General features: G+C 43.7%; 1 protein-coding gene across 1 annotated transcript in view; it reads right to left on the reverse strand.

The window, feature by feature from the left end:
* TGS1 (trimethylguanosine synthase 1) overlaps nt 1–18,660 on the reverse strand; it is a 167,460-nt gene that overhangs the window by 64,089 nt on the left and 84,711 nt on the right. Inside the window, exons 5-6 of the mRNA XM_086949788.1 lie at nt 16,391–16,511; nt 620–706 (exon numbers count right to left, since the gene is read on the reverse strand). Coding sequence (XP_086805914.1) covers nt 620–706; nt 16,391–16,511 — 208 coding nt within the window. The remainder of the gene's footprint in view (nt 1–619; nt 707–16,390; nt 16,512–18,660) is intronic.

Raw genomic sequence — 18,660 nt, forward strand, 5'->3', positions numbered from 1 at the left:
ACGGCGAGCGGCGAGCGCGTTCGTGCGCCGAATCGCCTTTTGCGAGATGCGCGCGGCCAGGTGCTGTCTCCTGGGAAGCAGAGTCAGTAACAAAAGATCTCTGGCGAGACACAGCGCTTACGCGCTGTTTTCGCTACGAGACCTAATAAAAAGGTATTAAGGAAAGGACATGCATTTTCAGGCTGTAGCTGATACAAATATAGTGCGCAATAGTTATATTTTTAAATCCTATTTCATTAAAATGTGAGTGTCATTCGTGTAAATTAGAATATATGTATGGCAGACATTTGGTCTTTGTGAGTTTAGCAAGTGCCACACTATTCCTGAACTGCAACAGTCCTTCAAAATGGGCCAGTGCTATAACAATTCTTGTACTTTGCATAAAGGAGATGAGGAAACAGCGAACCATGGTCAATTCCACTTGTAATTTAAAATTTAATTTACATTTAACAGGGGCTTACAGATAATATTCCACAAACTGAATAGGGGAAACCGTTACTGACATGAAAGCATTTTAGGAAAATGTGTACAGGACTACAACAATACTTTGAAAATACTATCCTGCACTCAAACATTTAACAAAACAAAAGTTATTCATTTCCTCTATTTAAGAGATTACCTTTCTCCAGTGCCTCGCTTGAATCCTAGAACAGACCAGGTTTTGTCAAGAATCTCAGAGGGGTTTTCTTCTGCATCGAGTTCATGACTGAAAACAAAACAAGCACTCTATTTATTCTCAAGAAATATTTAATTATGTATGCACAAATAAAGGTAACGGTTTTAAAACGTACACAGATTCCAATTTCCATTTGTAGGAGTTTAATACCTAACTTGGGTGGAGAGTTTTGTGGGGTGAGATTGAGTTTGCAACTGTAATACTTAAATCAATCAATCAGCGTCTTATAAAGCGGGAATACTCACACATGAGGGTCTCAGTGTACCTCTGCACATTAGTGTATATCTATATGAGTATCAGATAAAACAGCTAACGATTTAAAAAACATTTTTATCTCCTGTAAAATGTAATACATGAGCTTTTTATTTAATTATGTGGAAGATAATTTCATATATTCTGGGATAGAAGCCTTACAATATACTAATCATTATTTACGATATACATATATTTCCGATTCTGAACTTGACGCAAGTAAAGTAATGTGTGCAGTAATTTAGTAATATAAGGGTGCTAGTATTAGGAACCCCAATGGGACAGTTAGTGGAGTCAACCCCAACCATTAGGATCAGCCAACTGTTAACTACTGGGATGCATTTCAAACATTTTCCACAACTTTTTAAAGCTGAGCACAGGCTGAGAGCTGTCAGAGGGTAATGCTAATTAGCCTTCTGACAGTTCAGGCAAACAAGTTTCTGAAATATACTTTTTTAGGTCGAGTTATTTATAACTCGAAACCTATTGGGGCTAAACTAAGAGCTATACTAGGCTCTCAAAAAATGTGGATTTCAAGAAGTACATGTGTCCCGTGCACGAGCTTCTATCCGCCTGCCTGCCTCGCATCACCACATCAAAGCCAGCCATCTATTGCTTCCCCCAGCATGCGCTAGCTCGGCCTCAGGCATTTCTCCTCCTCGCGTCCACATCAAAGCAATCAGCCTCCCTCCCACAGGCTTCTGAAGCTTCCCCCGTACTTTCACTTTCACGGTCGCCAGGCCGTGTCTCGCATGTCTCCTCCCCTCTAATTATTCGCGGCCGCCAGGCAGTGTCTCTTTATTTTAAGCACCTCTCTGCTATTTTCGTTTCTCTATCACGCTCTTTTACCTACACCTCTGTTTCTCTACTCTCTCTACCCCCAGAGTGTGCCCGCTTTATTTTCTTTCTCCAATCTCCCTTTTCGTCTAATTGCTCACAACCTAGCTCAGCCATTTAAATCCCAGGCTGTGGTTTTACCCTGGCCACATTCAGTACTTTTAACTGGCCTGTCAGGCTTTACGGTGGTCCCGTCAAACAGCACTTTCTTGTGGTGGCTCAGGGGAGAAAGATATACATGTTGCTTAATCAGCTATAAAGTGCCACTGATCTGTGGTAGGGCCTGCCTGGACTCTCTGCCTACATCACGTCTGTCGCTCTGTTTCCGTGGCATTGTTTGCCTTCTCATTGGGCTCGGTGCAGCACGTTATTATCTTTCTCCCAGTGGTATTTCCAGTAGATGACCTACCTTTAACAGCACTGACAATAATCGTATGTAAATAAGCTGCAGGAAGGCTGAGCGTGCTCTGGGTAGAGTAGCGCCTCGTCTGCCTTTAAGCGCTGACAGTGCTTCTCTGCGCTATTATGAAAAGAGGAACTTGCTGCATGCTTCTTTTCATTAATTGGATCTGAGAGGGTCTCCTTACTCTGCCGAGTGAGGGGGGAGAATGGATTTCACCCACTAATCGGGCTCCCGAAATGCTTCTAATCGGTAAGAAAGGCGCACGCGGATTTTCATTTGAAGTTGGAGCTCACTCTACCCCCATTGCCATGTACAGCGCTTTGAACCCCTCTGGCGAAGCGCTTTATAATAACATTACTATCATTATGTTTTCGCTTTCTGAACAAGTTAAATATACGTTGCGGATTCGGTCTAAATTGCCACATGGTGTAAGGTGAATTGTATCAGGGTTGGACGATAATTATTGGTTGAAATCTGATGCCATGAAAGAGTTAACAAAAAAAGAATACATTGCCTTAAATCAGTGTCCTCAAGGTTAAGATCTTAGCCACGGAAAATGTCACCGTCTGTATTTATCTAGCGATTTGATGTTAGTGTTGCCATGCCATTGGACTACTATATTTTCTTTCAACACACTGACTTATTTTCCCTGCGGTTAATAATAATGTCATTATATTTGATTTGTTTTTTTATTATTGTTTCTATGAATATTACAATTAATAACAAAATGCGTGACCATCGCAGCACGTTGCACATGATTCTTAAAGAGGGCGCAATCTGCATTCGCCATCCCCTAGTACGGATCTCACCGCCTATACTTTTTCAGCGGGGTCCGACTGCTCCCGACTGTCATGTAGCCACATAACATAAGCAGCACTAATCTGAACTTGCGTGCTCTGTGGTCCAAGCGGAGTGGGAAAACGCCTAGTGTTATTTTATTGGGTTCAGAGACCGGGGGAGGGACGTTCAGTATTTCAACATCCATTCATCTTCACCACAGCCCATAACCAACCGACACCAACCATGTGCCCTCGGCCCAGACTGCGCGCACTGCCAACCTTCCGAGACAGCTGACTGGCTCTAGCAAATGTATGTATGCGCCGTCTCCACAGAGCGCGTGCATCGTCCCAGAGTGAGTACACTCTTCAGGAAGAGTTTGCACCCTCCTCACACCGACTGTGCACTCTCTGCCGCAAGAGCATCCTCCCAATAATAAATGCGCCCTCTCAAGTTCGCTTGAGCAGTCAGTCTGCTGACCATGGAAACCCTAAGGTCAGCCTGTTTCACCTACTTTTCAAAAGCTGTAAGAACGTCTAGTGTAGAAAAAGACTGCTCCAGATTTCATCTGTTTTAGAATGATGAAATCCCAAGTAGGCCCTGCTGCAATCGGAACCTGTTTTCTTCCTTCAGACTGTCTGCTGATCTTTGCATCAGCCAGCGACTAATACTGTTTGCGTGGTTATTTAAAAGGGCGTTAGCCTTGCAAGCAAGCACTTGAAAGAACAAACATATTGAACCATTCAAACCAAGATCAAGGCACGTAACTGCAGGTGAAACGGCACCCCCTGCTGGTGATGGAGCATTTTCGGCAGGAGTGCTCGGGCACAGAAATAGCTTTCTGCACTATTTTAAACTACACTTCCTCAGATCCAGGCACAGAAGCCCTTTAGTGGTTTTTCTGACACCACTATCAGAAGAACACACTCCACTTGTAAACGGCATCCTGGCTTGTATTTTCTGTCATGGATCCGTAGGCAATAGAAAGCTGCACTTTCAGTTAACCCTACCCACTAAAAACAGAGTTTACACGCACTACATGCTTGGTAGCCAGTTTCGGGGATCCCTGCTTGTGGACTACGCTTTGCTCATGTTCTTTAAAAAATGACTCTCCGACCTGCTACTGCGTTTGGAAGGAGAACTGTGGAATCCTTTTTGAGGAGAATGCATCATACATTCTATTAGAAAAAAACAAATAATCAGTCAGTCAAACTTTCCCTATCGGTATCTCAGGCATAAGTTAGGCAATCTGTTAGACACATGCAACTTCTGGGCTCACTCCTGCATATAAGGTCAATTAATTAATTTTACTTTTAGTTATTTGAATTAGTACATACCTGCCTCAAGAGGCAGCAGAGAGGCTGTCAGGTAATAATCTTACTGCATAAACATCACAAATCTAAGGTGCGCTAAACGGAACAACATGGGGGCAGATTTACAAGCTCCTTGCGCCACTTTTCCTTCACTTTTCCCATGTTAAAAGTGACGCAGAAGTAGCGCAAGGGGCTTGTAAATAAGTCCCATAGTGTTTATAGATCTTGTAGAAGTGTTTTCAGAAACTCAGATAAATTGTATTTTGCTATTTTGGCACTCCCTTTCGCTTAGGAACAAGTCCATTTTTAAACCTTTTGTTGTAATCAGGGCCTTCCTTGTGCCCACCTGCCGTGGCACTGTGAAGCAGCTGTGTACAATGACCTTGGTATAGCACCGCCTCTCGGTGTTAGGGAGCCTTTAGAGACTAGGGGCCAGATGTATGAAGCTTTGTGAGAAGGTAACCAGTCTCAAACTGGTTGCCAAACACAACAAGCATTGGCATAGCCAATAGGTCTCCCTTTTGGACCTTATAAGCATTTAGTTATGCAGCATCATTTCCTTGGTGCAACAACATCAACTGTTGCATGGCTAAACACTTCTAAGATCCCAAAAGCGAGACCTATTGGCTATGACACTGACTGACTGACATTGACTGACACTAATGATTGACACTGACTGACTGACTGACACTACTGACTGACACTGACTGATTGACACTCAGGGGCACAGCATCACTCGGGGGCACCCCAACATTACTATGCGCTACCACAGCATCACTCAGGAGCACCACATCATCACTATGCGCTACCACCACAGCATCACTCGTCGCCACCACAAAATCAATCTGTGCAACCATTCAAAAACAACTGGTTCAAATATTTTCCCTCAATGTTTCATTCTTTATTACAAATGTCACAAAAAGATGTTATTTCATTTATTTAAGTATTAACTATTTAAAAAAAGTAAAAGCCATTGTTATTTGTAATATCAATACATGTAAGTCACGTACATACAACACATATAGCATTACAAATGCTATAGGTGTCACATTTGCGAAAGTTAAAACTATTGGCATTGTAAATGCCAAAGCTATTAATTTCACTATTTTCAAAACCAACACATAAAAAAATTGTCATTTACAATACCAATAGCTCAAACTTTACTAATGCGAGACCTATTGCATTGCGAATGCTTGTCTTATTATTAACAGAAACATGTCTCCACCATTGATTTGGATTTCAACAACTATTAAAAATAGTGGCTAAATGTGAGAGGCTGGCCTGATATATGATGTACACTTATGTAAGTGGACATCTTGCACCAGTCCAGACAACCCTTATTGTGATTTAGGAGGTCTTAGACAATCTAATAAAACGCTCTAAATGGTAGCTGAGGAGAACAACCTTCAGGCTTAGTCCAGAAGCAGTGTAAAGCAGCTTGTTTTACCAGAATGCAATCTTACATGTATAGATTGAGTGAAAAAGAACCGCACCTGGTATTTATAAAAATATGTATTTATTATATAGTACTCTCTAACACATAGAGATCTCTCCTACCCGAGATATGCACAATGCACACAATACTTTGCATAGAAAATAAGTGAATAGCACGGAATACACAGTGGACCCCGGGGGGGACCAAACCATATACTAAGAAAGTGGTATTAAGAACCACGACTCGTGTCAAGACAATGTCCAGAGGACATAGAAGTTCTGGGGTCGCAAGGAACCACGCAAGGTGAGAGACTTTGAGCCCCACGGAGATTGTGTGCAGGGTGGGGACACAACTGCGTTCATCGTACAAATCAATGTGTAAGTCGCGGTTGGAATTTTAAAGATTAAGGACCCTTCCCAGTGGACCCTGAAGAAACACCATGGAAAACAGAAGGTTGGAGAGCCACCCCACCTGTGGATACCCTAGTACCCATGTTAACTAAAACAGGGAAGCAGGGTGGAAGCAGGGTGCATAGGTGTGAAATGGTATCAGAAACTGCAGTCAAACCAAATGGAGGATTTTAGGAAAGTGCAGCTGCTGGAGAAGGAGAAAGTGTCTGGTGGAATCCGAATGTGGATTCTAGTTGAGAGGTACCTGCAAGAAGAGGGGAAAGAGTTTATATCCCTCAGAAGTGACCAGGAGATCTGGAAGACGAATGTCCACCAATGTCAGGAGGTGCAGGATAGTTGACCTTGACAATAGCTGTGGGGACCAGGCGACGCAGAGGAAGACCAGGAGCCGTGTACGAGCTGTCCCACATTGGATGTTAAGAGTTAAGGGGTTGGTGTCTGGCGGGAGCACCAACAAGCCTTGGCAACTGCAAAACAATGTAGAAGTCTAAGAAGGTGCAATGTCGGGACAAGCAAGGTCCAGGGGACTCCCCATGAGCAGGGAAGTCAGGGCAGGCCCTGAGTAATCAGGGGAGCCCAAAAGAACCAAAGGTGACCCTCAACAGGACCCACAGGTCAGAGGCACTGGAGTCACAAGAGGACCTCGAGCAGTTCACCAAAAGATGCAGGCCACGATGCGAACGATGCGATGTGGACGAAGACTTTGGTCACTGGAGACACTTTGAAGTTTGGGCTGCTTCGAGCCAGAAGATCTTGGTGGAAGGAAGCCAACAAGCCTCTGCTACTGCAAGTCGATGCGGTGTACAGTGTTTCGGTTCCTGCAGCTCCCACGTGGAAAACTGGCCTCAAACTTGGTGAGAAGGCATTTCAGGCCTCGAGAGCTGTGGCGAACCACCACCTGTGTTGCAGATCTTTTCCGAGTCCATAGGAGCTCAGGATCAGCAGACCGGTCAGCTTAGTTGCATTGCCTGCGAATGCAGGAAAGTTACTCCTTCACTTCAAGGGAGATTCCTTCAGGTGTCCTTGATCCCACAGGCCTTGGAAGGTTCTTGTATGGTGCACAGGCACATATGATGCAGCAGACTGGAAGGGAGATGAAGTCAAGCCCAAATGAAATCCAGAGTTCCCAGAGGGTAGAAGTAGTAGTGGTGTCTAACTTGAATCTTGTAGACCAAAAAGGAGGGTACGCAGTTCTCCAGAAGAAAACGTGTGGATGAACCAAAGTGAGTGGAAGGCAAACAGGCGGGGAGTCCTCCTTGTTGGAACTAGAGTCCTCACACATCAAGCAGGCTAGGTGTCATGCTTCATCCTATGGGCTCGCTCCTCGTCGGGACGGTGGTGCAACCAGACGGGCACCCTTAAAGGGGCTCTTTAGTGGAGATCTTTTGTTCCTGCCGTATGGTGCCGAGGGTGTGAGGGCCCTAGGGGAGGGGGAGGTTTAGGTGCGTATGTGTAGATGTGCGTGAGTGGTTAAAAAAGGTTGGGTAGTCCACAGAAAAACCTTTAATGAAGTGGTAACCCACCTTACTAAAAACAAACAGAGTGGTGGCTCTCTGGCTTGAGGGTCCAGGGGAGCCCGTCCCTACTATATATCTATGGTCAACATGTTTCATGCAAGATTGTTCGAAGCTATACAGTGCATTTCGTCAGGACCTAAAGACTATCTACACTAAGTTATGTGGGAGTAAGAGTGTCTTCCCACTGTAAAAACAAGGTGCGAGTACGTAGTCCCGCCCCGGTCTATTGTAACCTATGTGAGGGGGGTGACAAAAAAGACAATTTAAAGTGGGGTCAGTTATGTCATAGCGTACATAGCGTCGAGCCTCCATCCTTTCCAGCCTTCATTCTATATTAACTTCTTTTGAATAATACTCACACCGTTCTTGTGGAGTAATAGTATCTCACCACTTGCCTGCCATTTACAGCATTCACCCGGGACACTAGGCACCGATTCCCGCATTACTGGGTTTGCGACCATTACCGGGTCATTTATTCCAAGATGGCCGCCCTAGTGTTAAGCCAATTTCCCTGTGTACATTCCACTCCCCGTCGTCATGTTTCTAAGCCAACAGAATACTATGGAGTAGTCAGACCAGCTTGAAGGCTGTTTCAATATTGTCTGCCTCAGAAATCAGTGCTACTTGAAAAGAAACAATCTTCTTGGCTACATTTAGGAGGTTCAACTAGCTAGCAGTTTTTGAGTGGTGAGTTCAAGCCTAGTGCAAGACTAGGAAATAAATACTATTTGGCCTCATGGAGCTCTGTTAGGCCACAGCTTCAACCACTGTCTGCTGAAGATGTTCAATTTACTGAAACAGTCTATATCTGTAGTTAAAAGGTTTGACCAGTATAACCCACCAACTTTTGCCTGACCTTGTTCCATCATCGGTCAACTGTGAAGGATGCTTAAGTCCCAGGTACCTAGGTGCGAAGGTCCTGAATATCCGCAATCTTTGACATGGATTACCAACAACTTATATCAGAATATGCTTCTCCACCGTTTGGCACAGGCATGTGCAGTAGACTGCAGAAGCAGGAGCACGAGGTGTATAGCTTTGCCAATTACTTCATCCTACGTTCAAAGCATACACAAATGGCAAAAAGAGACACTGTGATGTAGCACTGGGTGTTAAGTTTGGCAAACAGGCTAGCCCCGATCCAGAGCTTTTTCTGCACAGGCAAAATATTCTTACACAGCACTGGGGTGGGAGAGTCAAGTGGCAAAAGGCCAAGCCAAAGGAGTTTCCCTGCACCAGGAGCCTCCTGTACAGGGATGTAGGCTATACATAGGTGCCTTTAAGTGCATGTGACTGCACCCAGAGTCTATGAATAGAAGAGACAAAGTGCATCTTGACAAAAACCATCTTCTGAATCTTTACATCATAAATGGGCATGTGTTACAAGGAAAACAGAGAAATCCCCTCAAGAAAATTAGTTTAAGGGATCTTGAAGTTAAAGCATACAAAACAATAACGTTAATCAGTCATGGTTAACTGTTAAACTCAAACTAACAACAATGCACTGCCAATGACTTCACAAATAATATCACAGACGACATTACAAATGACAGAGGACTTCAAACATAACATTACATATCACATCACTATTGACATTAATGAAGCAACAAATTATTGCTTTGTTGTACATGTACTGGCTGTCAGAATAAACAAGGCCTTACAATATAAATATTTTGCAAAAAAACATACAGAATTTGAAAGCCATGCTTATGCCCCAAGTCTACTGTGCAAGCCAGTCTACTGTGAGCAACAGGTTCTGAGGAAAGTGGTGCTGAGTTACATTCCAAGGCCATGATCTATGCCACATTTTATTAGCCATAACCAGCTGAGCTCTGGAGAAAGAGGTGCTAGTACTCAGCCAAATGAGAACAACCATTACCTTTCCCTAATGTCTGCTCTTGGCCTTCCTCATGTCACATCTAAAGACATAAACCAGCGAGTTCACATCAGAAGTGATCTCAATGAAGCAACATAATATCTGCTGACTGTAAAGTATGGATGTAGAAACAAGACTGTACAAGGCCAAATATATCTAGATTTTATTGTTTTGAAAAGACAAGCATTACAATAGCCGCCACCTACATCCACTGGCCGGTGGGGATCATTCGCAATAACTAGAATTAAAAGCATAGAAAGAAAGAATTGGAAAAGAGGGGGGAAGGACAGAGGTCTATTCCATACATGTGTGTGGTAGGGTAGGCAGGTGTCTTATGAGTAACCCGGGTGGGTACGGCCGGCTATTATCCTTATTCCTGTATCCCAGTGAGCTGTGGTACTCTAATGTACCTATGGCACTGAGTTCTGCGAATTCGTTGGATAACAATTCCATGGTGGTGCCCCATGTTTTGTCAAATTTGGGGAAGGAACGTGTAAGGCCCGCTGTAATCTTCTCCATTCCCAGTGTTTCCCATAGCTTGTACTGCCAGTCTAGGTGAAAGGGTATCTCCGCCGTGCTCCATCTAGCCAATAGTACCTGCTTGGCTGCTCCAACAGCCATGGTGATTGCTCTGCCATGGCAAGATCTAAGAGGATACATTAGGGTGTTGGGGAGCCCTAGTAGTATGTATAATGGGAGCTTAGGTAAGTCAATGTGGTATATGCCGTTTATCTCTCGAAGGATCACCTCCCAGTACTCCTGTATCTTCGGGCACGACCAAAGAGTGAGCGTGCCCAGTTGGCCACATTGACGGCAACTGGGCACGCTATTCCTATGAATATTCCTTCCCGGTTTCCATCTGGTTATCCTTGCCGGTGTGTAATACCAATAATGTGTAATTTTTAAAAAGATCTCTTTGCCAGCTGTACTACAGGAGGAGGCTCTGGCTCTATGTATAATATCCTGCCATTCCTTGGGGGAAAACGTGTGCTCCAATTCCAATTCCCACCTAGATATCTAGATTTAGAAATACTCTGCCCAGTGGCAATGTCTGAAGCACACTAAGCTGGCAGCTTGCTGGGCATGGAGCAGCTACTAGCCCAGATCTGCAGCCACATAAACAGCAGTATGTTTGCGCATGTTTCTACTCTACAGGTATATTTATATAGAACCTCACACAAGCTATCGAGAAGTGGAGTTTTAGATTGGTCCAAATTTCCCAACTCCTTTGGGACCATGTGCACATATAAATCAAAAACATCAAATAATTGTGTTCTCTGCTTGGACTGCTTAGAAAGGAGCAGCGCCAGCTGGCGCTGGTGACGGATCTGGAGACCCAGATCCTAGCTTTGGAGTGTCAGACTGGAGGTCTTGATCTGGAAGAAGTCAAGGGTCAATTGGTGCTGGCATGGTCTGAACTGTGTCAGATATCACTGGAAGAGGTGAAGCAGTGCTGGAGGGCATCAACCTAGCAGGTGTATGAATCCAGGGATAGATCCGGCAAACTGCTGTACTGTGTGGCATCTCGTGATGTTTCCAATAGGACAGTGCCGGCCATTAGAGACTCTTTTGGGGCTCTCTGAGAGGAGCTACCTGCAATCGAGCAGGCCAGCGCAACATTCTACCAAGGCCTTTACACAGCACTTCCAGCCCCCATACATGAGGTCAGGACCCTCTCCTCCAGGATATCCCACTGCCCCCTGTTCCGGACTCCTTGGCCTGAGCACTGGATCAGGCTCTGAATGGCAGAGGAAGTAGGGCTGGCTATATCTGGCATTCAATCTGGTACTGCACCCATTTGATACCACACCTGTTAGCCTCTACACTGAAGCACTGAACGTGGCTCAATTCCCTTAGATCTTGACAATGCCACTATTGAAGCCATTCCCAAAGCGAACCAGCCCACAGAACGCTGTTCCTCCTATCGGTCCATCTCCCTCGTTAACATCTTTGCAAATGTCTTGAGGACTAGGTTGAGCTGGAGGCTGTCTTACCGGATCCGTCCAGACTAGTACGGGTTTATGCCAGGCAGAAGCACCCGGCACTGCCTCTGGTGGGTGCAACTGGCCCAATCACAATCTGACCGCCCAAGTTACCCTCTGGCCACCTTCCAGTTGATTTCCAGAAGGCATTTGACAGAGTTTCATGGCTATTTTTGACAGCCGTACACCAATGGGCTGGCTTAGGACCCTCCTTCAGCAGACTTGTGGGTCTCCTCTACAACACCTTTACTGCCCCAAGTCAGAGTCAACGGTGTACTTTCTCAAACCTTTCCAATCTGCAGCGACACTTGTCAGGGTTGTCCTCTGTCCCCACTATTGTTTGCTCTTGTAATTGAGCCTGCTACAGTGCGATGCTCAGGTTCCGGGACGGCAATAGGAGGGTGGCGTTGAAGACCGTATTTCTCTTTATGCAGATGATGTCCTGCTGTTCCTAGGCAACCCAAAGTCCTCAGGCCCTACATGCTTGAAATCCTCTGTCTTTATGGGGAAGCCTCCAGCTTGCGAATTCACAAATGTAAATCCCTTTTGGTGGTAGTGGTACTGGTGCCCTGAGATACCGTTACGACTTAACTCCTTTAAATATATTTGCTAATTATGTCTCCTGCCTCCCGGATTTGGCCTGATCCCTAAATTTACACCCCATTGCATAGGCCTTAAATAGGGACTTGCTCATGCGGGGCCACCTGCCGTTTAATCCAGTGGGACACATTGCTGTCTTCAAAAGGATGAAACTCTCCCCCGATATCTCTATATTCTGATGAACTTCACCCATCAGATTTCGCAGACATTGTCTTGATCCCTGACTTTGAAGATGACTGCCTTCTTTTGTGTGGGGGGAGGACTGGACACTGAATTGCCTTTATGCAAAAATCCCCGTTCGATGGTGGCCTTGGCATGACCGATCTCTATGGCTATTACCTCGCTGCACATCTGGTCATGATCAACAATGGTTTACAGGGGGAGTTATGATCAGACATACCGGCTTTAGCTGCACCTCAGGGGTCTTAATGGTCGTCTTGGCCTGCTTTTTGGCTGCGCATACCTATATCTCTTGCTCCAGTACCTGGGTGACATAGCTTTGCTGGAGGGCGACTTTGCACTTTAGCTGCTGGAATCACCGCCTTCCAGATATGACACATCTGTGGCAGGGAACCTGGCTCAGGCGGGAGTCAGGTCTTTTGGGATTTACCAGATGGGACCGAATAGGAATCACATACTTAGAAGACGTTCCCCAAGGGGAGAAGCTGATGTCCTTTCAGGCTCCGGGTGATCTAAATTAATTCTCTCCACGTTACATCTCTGACCCCCCACTGTGCAGTGGATGGGTTGCATGACTCAGGCCCCATGCGCAAGATGTTCTTTCACGTGGCCTGGTCCTGTCTGGCCTTATCTTTCTGGAACAAGGATGTGCACAAAATCTCTGAAGTGCTAGATCGTCACAAATGTATTTATTTATTTGACTTTTATATAGCGCTGGCTAGACCCGGAGGTATCAGAGCTCTTCACATAAGGATCAACAAAATTACAAAACTACATCAGTTACAAGTTACATCAGTTACAAGAAAACATTTCAAGAGCGCCAGAAGACTAAATAAATGGAGCTTAGAATAGACTTGAGTCCTCAGGTTGCCCTGCTAGATCTTCTGCAGGAAGTTGGGTGGCCAAGAGCTGAAAGGATCCTCATAGGCGTAGCCTCCTTAGTGGTAAAAGGGACATCATCCGAACTTGGAAACGGCCATAAAGGGAGTCCACTATTGAGAACACCAAGAAAAAACTATTTAAGAGGCAAAAGCTACCCACAAAAACATGGTATGATATGGGGTGGATGGTGGACATACCATGGATTACTGCTGACATGAGGATCTTGATACTCATGACTGATTGTTCAATGGTTTATTCTGACACAAATGGGATGATGATATTTTCTTATTGGTGGATGATTCTTTGTAATATCAAACCCAATAAAATGTGGTTATTAAAAAAAGAACATCAAATAATAGCTTCATAAATGATTTGCACAATTTCTTGAGTGCTGCTGGTTCAAACAAGAAGTTCTGACCACCAGGCAGAAGTCAGAAGGGCTCTTTGAGGTCCTTTGGAAATTTGCTCAAATCCAATTTGATGAAGTCCCAGGTGCCCTTGGCATTATACGGCAGCAAAGGTGTCAGGAACATCAAAACTGCTCTTATGCCTCCCAGAAGATGCTAATAAAACAACTACATAGAAGAAACATTTGTAATGCTTAAAACAAAAAACTAAATAATTCACTGGCCTTATGTTTACAACAATAAGAACAATAAGAACTGTGACACCACACTTCACAACTTTGAGTGACTAAAGAGAGATGAGGGGTTTTCAGGTTTCTAGGTAATTGCTTAGCATAAGGGCAGCATCAAAAGACATTATATCAAGTAATATTAGGCCACCAACCCAGATACAATCCTGGTCAATGGTAGAAACTTAGTGAGCTGTGAATGCTGTAGCCTTCCTACTAATTCTAGAGCACATATTATAGTCTTCTTATCTTCACTAGGTCAATCCAGAATTTTTTTGCACCGCAGGAATAGCTTTCTGAGCATTCATGGAATAGGACTAAGGCAAGTGGTGGAGGTTTTAATATAGACTGTCCACTGCTCTATCACACTCTGGATGGCAATGTTGGTACCCAGTGGGCTTAGCACCTATTAGATACCAGCATGTGGTCACTCGCCTCTAAAACGTCCCATATCGGAGATAAAAGCAACATATTTGAACATTGCGGCCAAGATCTTAGTGTTGTAGTTTCTAAGCACCTGTTATTCACACAAGATTTCGGAAACACAAAAAGAGCAAAACTTCACGGCCCTGGTCATCAACATCGATACACTGATTCACAATGCAATGCCAGCAATTATAATATCTGCGATTTCTGAAATCTTACTCTCTCCTTGATACAGCCAGGCTATGTAACCCCAGCCCACTCACACTCTCTCTCCGAGGCATCAGCTATAGCCCGCCCAGCCTCTCTTATCATTTACTTTCCCTCAGATACCAGTGACGTATGTTCATACACAACTTGTGAAAGGTCACAATTGCTTAGCTGAAATCTATGAACTTCAGCACTCTTGTTGGCTCTCTGTGTATCTCTGTGCCAGGCTGCCAGGCAGTGGTGCGCCTCTGCACAAGTTCACCACAATACTTTGACAGAAGTGTTAGAAAGGACTGCTAAAATGAATGTGCGGTGTACATGCATACCAGCATAATTAGTTATTATTGCTTGTATGCACTATGTAATCAGTGCCTCCAAGCATCTGCTAAACGCAATCTCAAAAACATGTACCACATTTCCTCTTTTAATCTTGATTAGTCACTGCACTTGAAAGCTACAACCTATACTCAGGGCCTCTGGAACCATGTTTCAGGGAAGGACCAAAGTAAATGCCAGGGTTGTCTGAATTGGGCATAAAGAAAAGGAAAATTATGCAGCATAATCAGGCATATTCTCTGACAGTATTACTTCTTTTTTTGTCCTTTACACACAGCTTTACACTGTCAAGACAAAGGCTTCACCTCATTAGTTCCAATTTAACAATCAAATACAGCAATAAGCAATGGAACGAGGACTAACCAACCTTTATAAAGGGCCTTCCAATGCGTGGCAATACTTGGTGCTGCATTTTTAGTAACTTTTGATCCCCTCAAGCAAAAAGCAAACTTTGTTAAACTCAGCATATTATACAGCAGATGATGGATTATGTTGCAAATGCAGAATTAGGCGGAAAATGCCGCTATTGCAAAATAACATATTCCAGTGGCTCTGACTATGCTTTATTCATGCACTCTTGAAGTAAAGGCCCACCTAATGTGATAAACCTACAGAATCCATTAAATTAAAGTGGTGTGAGTTTATACAAAACTATAAGTCGTTTTCCGTCATATCCGGGTTTTAGGAACATGATTGTAAGGCTGAAAAAATACATTTGCTGCTTGATTATTTAAAAATTGAGGTTTACAGAAACCGGAAATGAACTGATCATTGTGCAGAGCTCCATTTATTACTAAGTTCATAGGTGTGGCCTTGACAATCTGGTGCAATGAGTATTTTTTGTTATGTTTTCTGCGAGCATATGCCATAAAAATGAAAAACGTAAACACGCTAACACCTGAACATGGTGGCTGAGCACTTGCTATAAAAATGTGAAATAAAAAAAAGAAGAGATAACTCTTGAATATAACTTTATTTAAACAGTATGGGTTCTTACTAGTACACAGAGGTGCTTCGGACATGTGTAGATACCTCTTTTAATTTAAAAAAAAATCTAAGGAAACCATGATTTACACTGATGCAACATAAATTAATATTCCCTTTAAATTACTACAACTGAAAGATGTAGTTTACTCACTCAAGGATGACACAGAAATGAACAATAATGGAAGGAAAAACATTGGCAAAGTAAAGTGTTTGCCCAGCAGCCATGGAAATGAAGTTGACTTGATTTTAGGTAGATGTTATCAGTGCACATGGGATCAGGCCAAAAGGTCATCACTCGCTACGCAATAGTCAATGGCTAAAGGGAGCAAATCCATTGCATCATTCTGTGGTGGGCGGAAGTAAAATGTGAACGACAGCTCAACAAACCAATAGATGAAGAGAGATGACCGACAGACCCTCTTTGAATGTAATATGTAGATATTTACTTATTCATTCTCCTGATTACAAAAAGGGAGGTGAAATAGCAAAAGCTGCAACCAAGTCAGAAAAACATAACACTACAAAAAATGTACAACAGTCTTGTAGATTGCTACAATATCTAGAATTTAACTAAGTAAATTAAATTATGTAGAGTAGAAGGTCTTAATAAGGAATTCTAAGAAAATTATAGGATGGAAGCATTCACACTACTTTACTTGCCTCCTTTTAATTTTTGCTTGCTTGCATTCAGGTGGTTCTTCCTCTTCGTCATCCCCTCCTCTATCACTTGACAGCACTACATCTTTGTTTTCTGATATGGTATTAGATGAATCCCGTGCACCTAAAGAAGTAGGTTTTAAATTAAGTTAAACTTCTATTATTAAGACGGGATAGACTTCATTTAATAAAGAGACGTTCACAGTTATGAGTAAGCTACTGTTAAGTAAAATGAAAAGTTGCCTACCTGTAATCCTAGCTCTCTTCCAGGGGAATCCTCATCAATGGCATAAGCACTGAATAGTCCCGCCCACAGGGGGGCACCAGAGCACTTCTCAACATGAGATAGATAGATAGATATACACACACACACTTGTAGCGTAAAGAGAGGCTAAAGTGACTAGATTACATCGAGTTTTCATTTTAAAAGCTACTCAATCACCTAAAATCATGTCTTACATAAACAAGCATTTGCAATGCAATGGTCTCGTCTTTGTTCAAGTTAGAGCTATTGGCATTGCTCATGACATTATTCTTGTTTTTAAAACATATAAATAAATGGCATTGTCATTTACAATGCCAATAGCTTAATCTCTTGCAAATGCGAGACCTATTGCATTTGCACCCACACACAGAGACACACACAGAGCCACACGCACCCACACAGACACACGCACCCACACTCAGAGCCACACTCAGAGCCACAAAGACAGAGCCACACACACACACATACACACAGACAGAGACACACACAGACAGAGCCACACACACACACAGACAGAGCCACACACACACACACACACACACACACAGAGCCACACACACACAGAGCCACACACACACACACACACACACACACACACACACACACACACACACAGAGCCACACACACACACACACACACACAGCCACACACACACTCACACAGACCCCCCCCCCCCACACACACACAGAGCTGTAGGTCTGTAGGCAACAGTGGCCAGCCTTTATTCTAATGCTCGCTCGTGCACACACACACTCAGATTTCACATTGTCACCTGTTAGCTGCTTAACAGCACACCTCTTTGTTAAAGGCCCACAGTGCTCATTTGAAACGCGCTTTCCAGAAAAAACACTTCTCGCCAACTTGTTTTGAGACGTCGCAAAACCTGGGTTGTAAAAACAAAATTCCACACATAACCCGGTTGCGATGGCCTCCGATCAATGCAAAAGCTGCAGAGGCATAGTCATAGATGTAAAGGCCAACTTACTGCTTGTAAGAAAACACTGTGCTGATTGAATTCAGGAAGGTACACAACTGATAAGGGAAGACTACGGTTTAAAAAAAACAATCCAGTCGTAAATATTCAGATCAATATTTCCTGAAACATTAGTTTCAGTAGCTCCTTGGCATTAGAAAAGATTGTCTAGGTTAATGAAAAGCACAAACAAGGAAATCTTTTGTGAAGCACAGTCGTGTTGACAACAGCAAAAGACACTCAAAACAATGTAGCAAGCATATTAACCCCAGCCCCCCTCGTTTCGTGTACATCTGTAAATGAAACATCAGTTTCCAGATGTGGCGCTTTAGAAGCATCACATAGCAAACTATTTAACCCTCTACTGGACCCACTGCAGGCAATACATGATGCACAAGTTATACAGCACAAATGAAAATGTCCAATCAGTAGGTTTTTGAATCTGTGACGTGCAGGTTTAACAAAGATGACAACAGCATGCACTCAACCCACTGGGCAATCTAACTGTGTGTAGTGGGAAAGCTCTACAAAGTGCTCAGAACATCATATCTTATGCAAGTGCTTTTCTACAACCATCCACAGCGCACCAAGTATGTACCTGTGCCGCTCTTTGCATGACACACGACACAGACGTCATGAGGTCATTTGTACATTGTCTTACTTGGTCAGTTCCCCCACTTCTTTTTATAGGACTTGTGCCCCACATTGCATCAACAAACATGTCAATGCATTGTGTCAGTCAGTAATTGCAGCAGCCGCTTAAGTTACGGAGAACTATGTGCCACTGAGAATACAATACTCCAGTCCTGGACTTCTATTTTACAATTGACTCTTTTCAGGGGTGTTAGTTCAAGAGGCTCAACTGAATAACTGGACCACTATTCCCATAATGCCTTATGCTGTTAAATAAAGACTCGTGACTGGCTTACGCTATTTCTGACGGCTCGAAATGCTTGGTAAACCAATTAAAGCTACTACACCACTAAACGCCTGTTGGTAACTTGTAACCTGGGGAGAGGATGTGGTCTGCCTGC

This window comes from Lissotriton vulgaris, unplaced genomic scaffold (genome assembly GCF_964263255.1).
Source record: "Lissotriton vulgaris unplaced genomic scaffold, aLisVul1.2 SCAFFOLD_3828, whole genome shotgun sequence".
NCBI classification, from domain to species: domain Eukaryota; kingdom Metazoa; phylum Chordata; class Amphibia; order Caudata; family Salamandridae; genus Lissotriton; species Lissotriton vulgaris.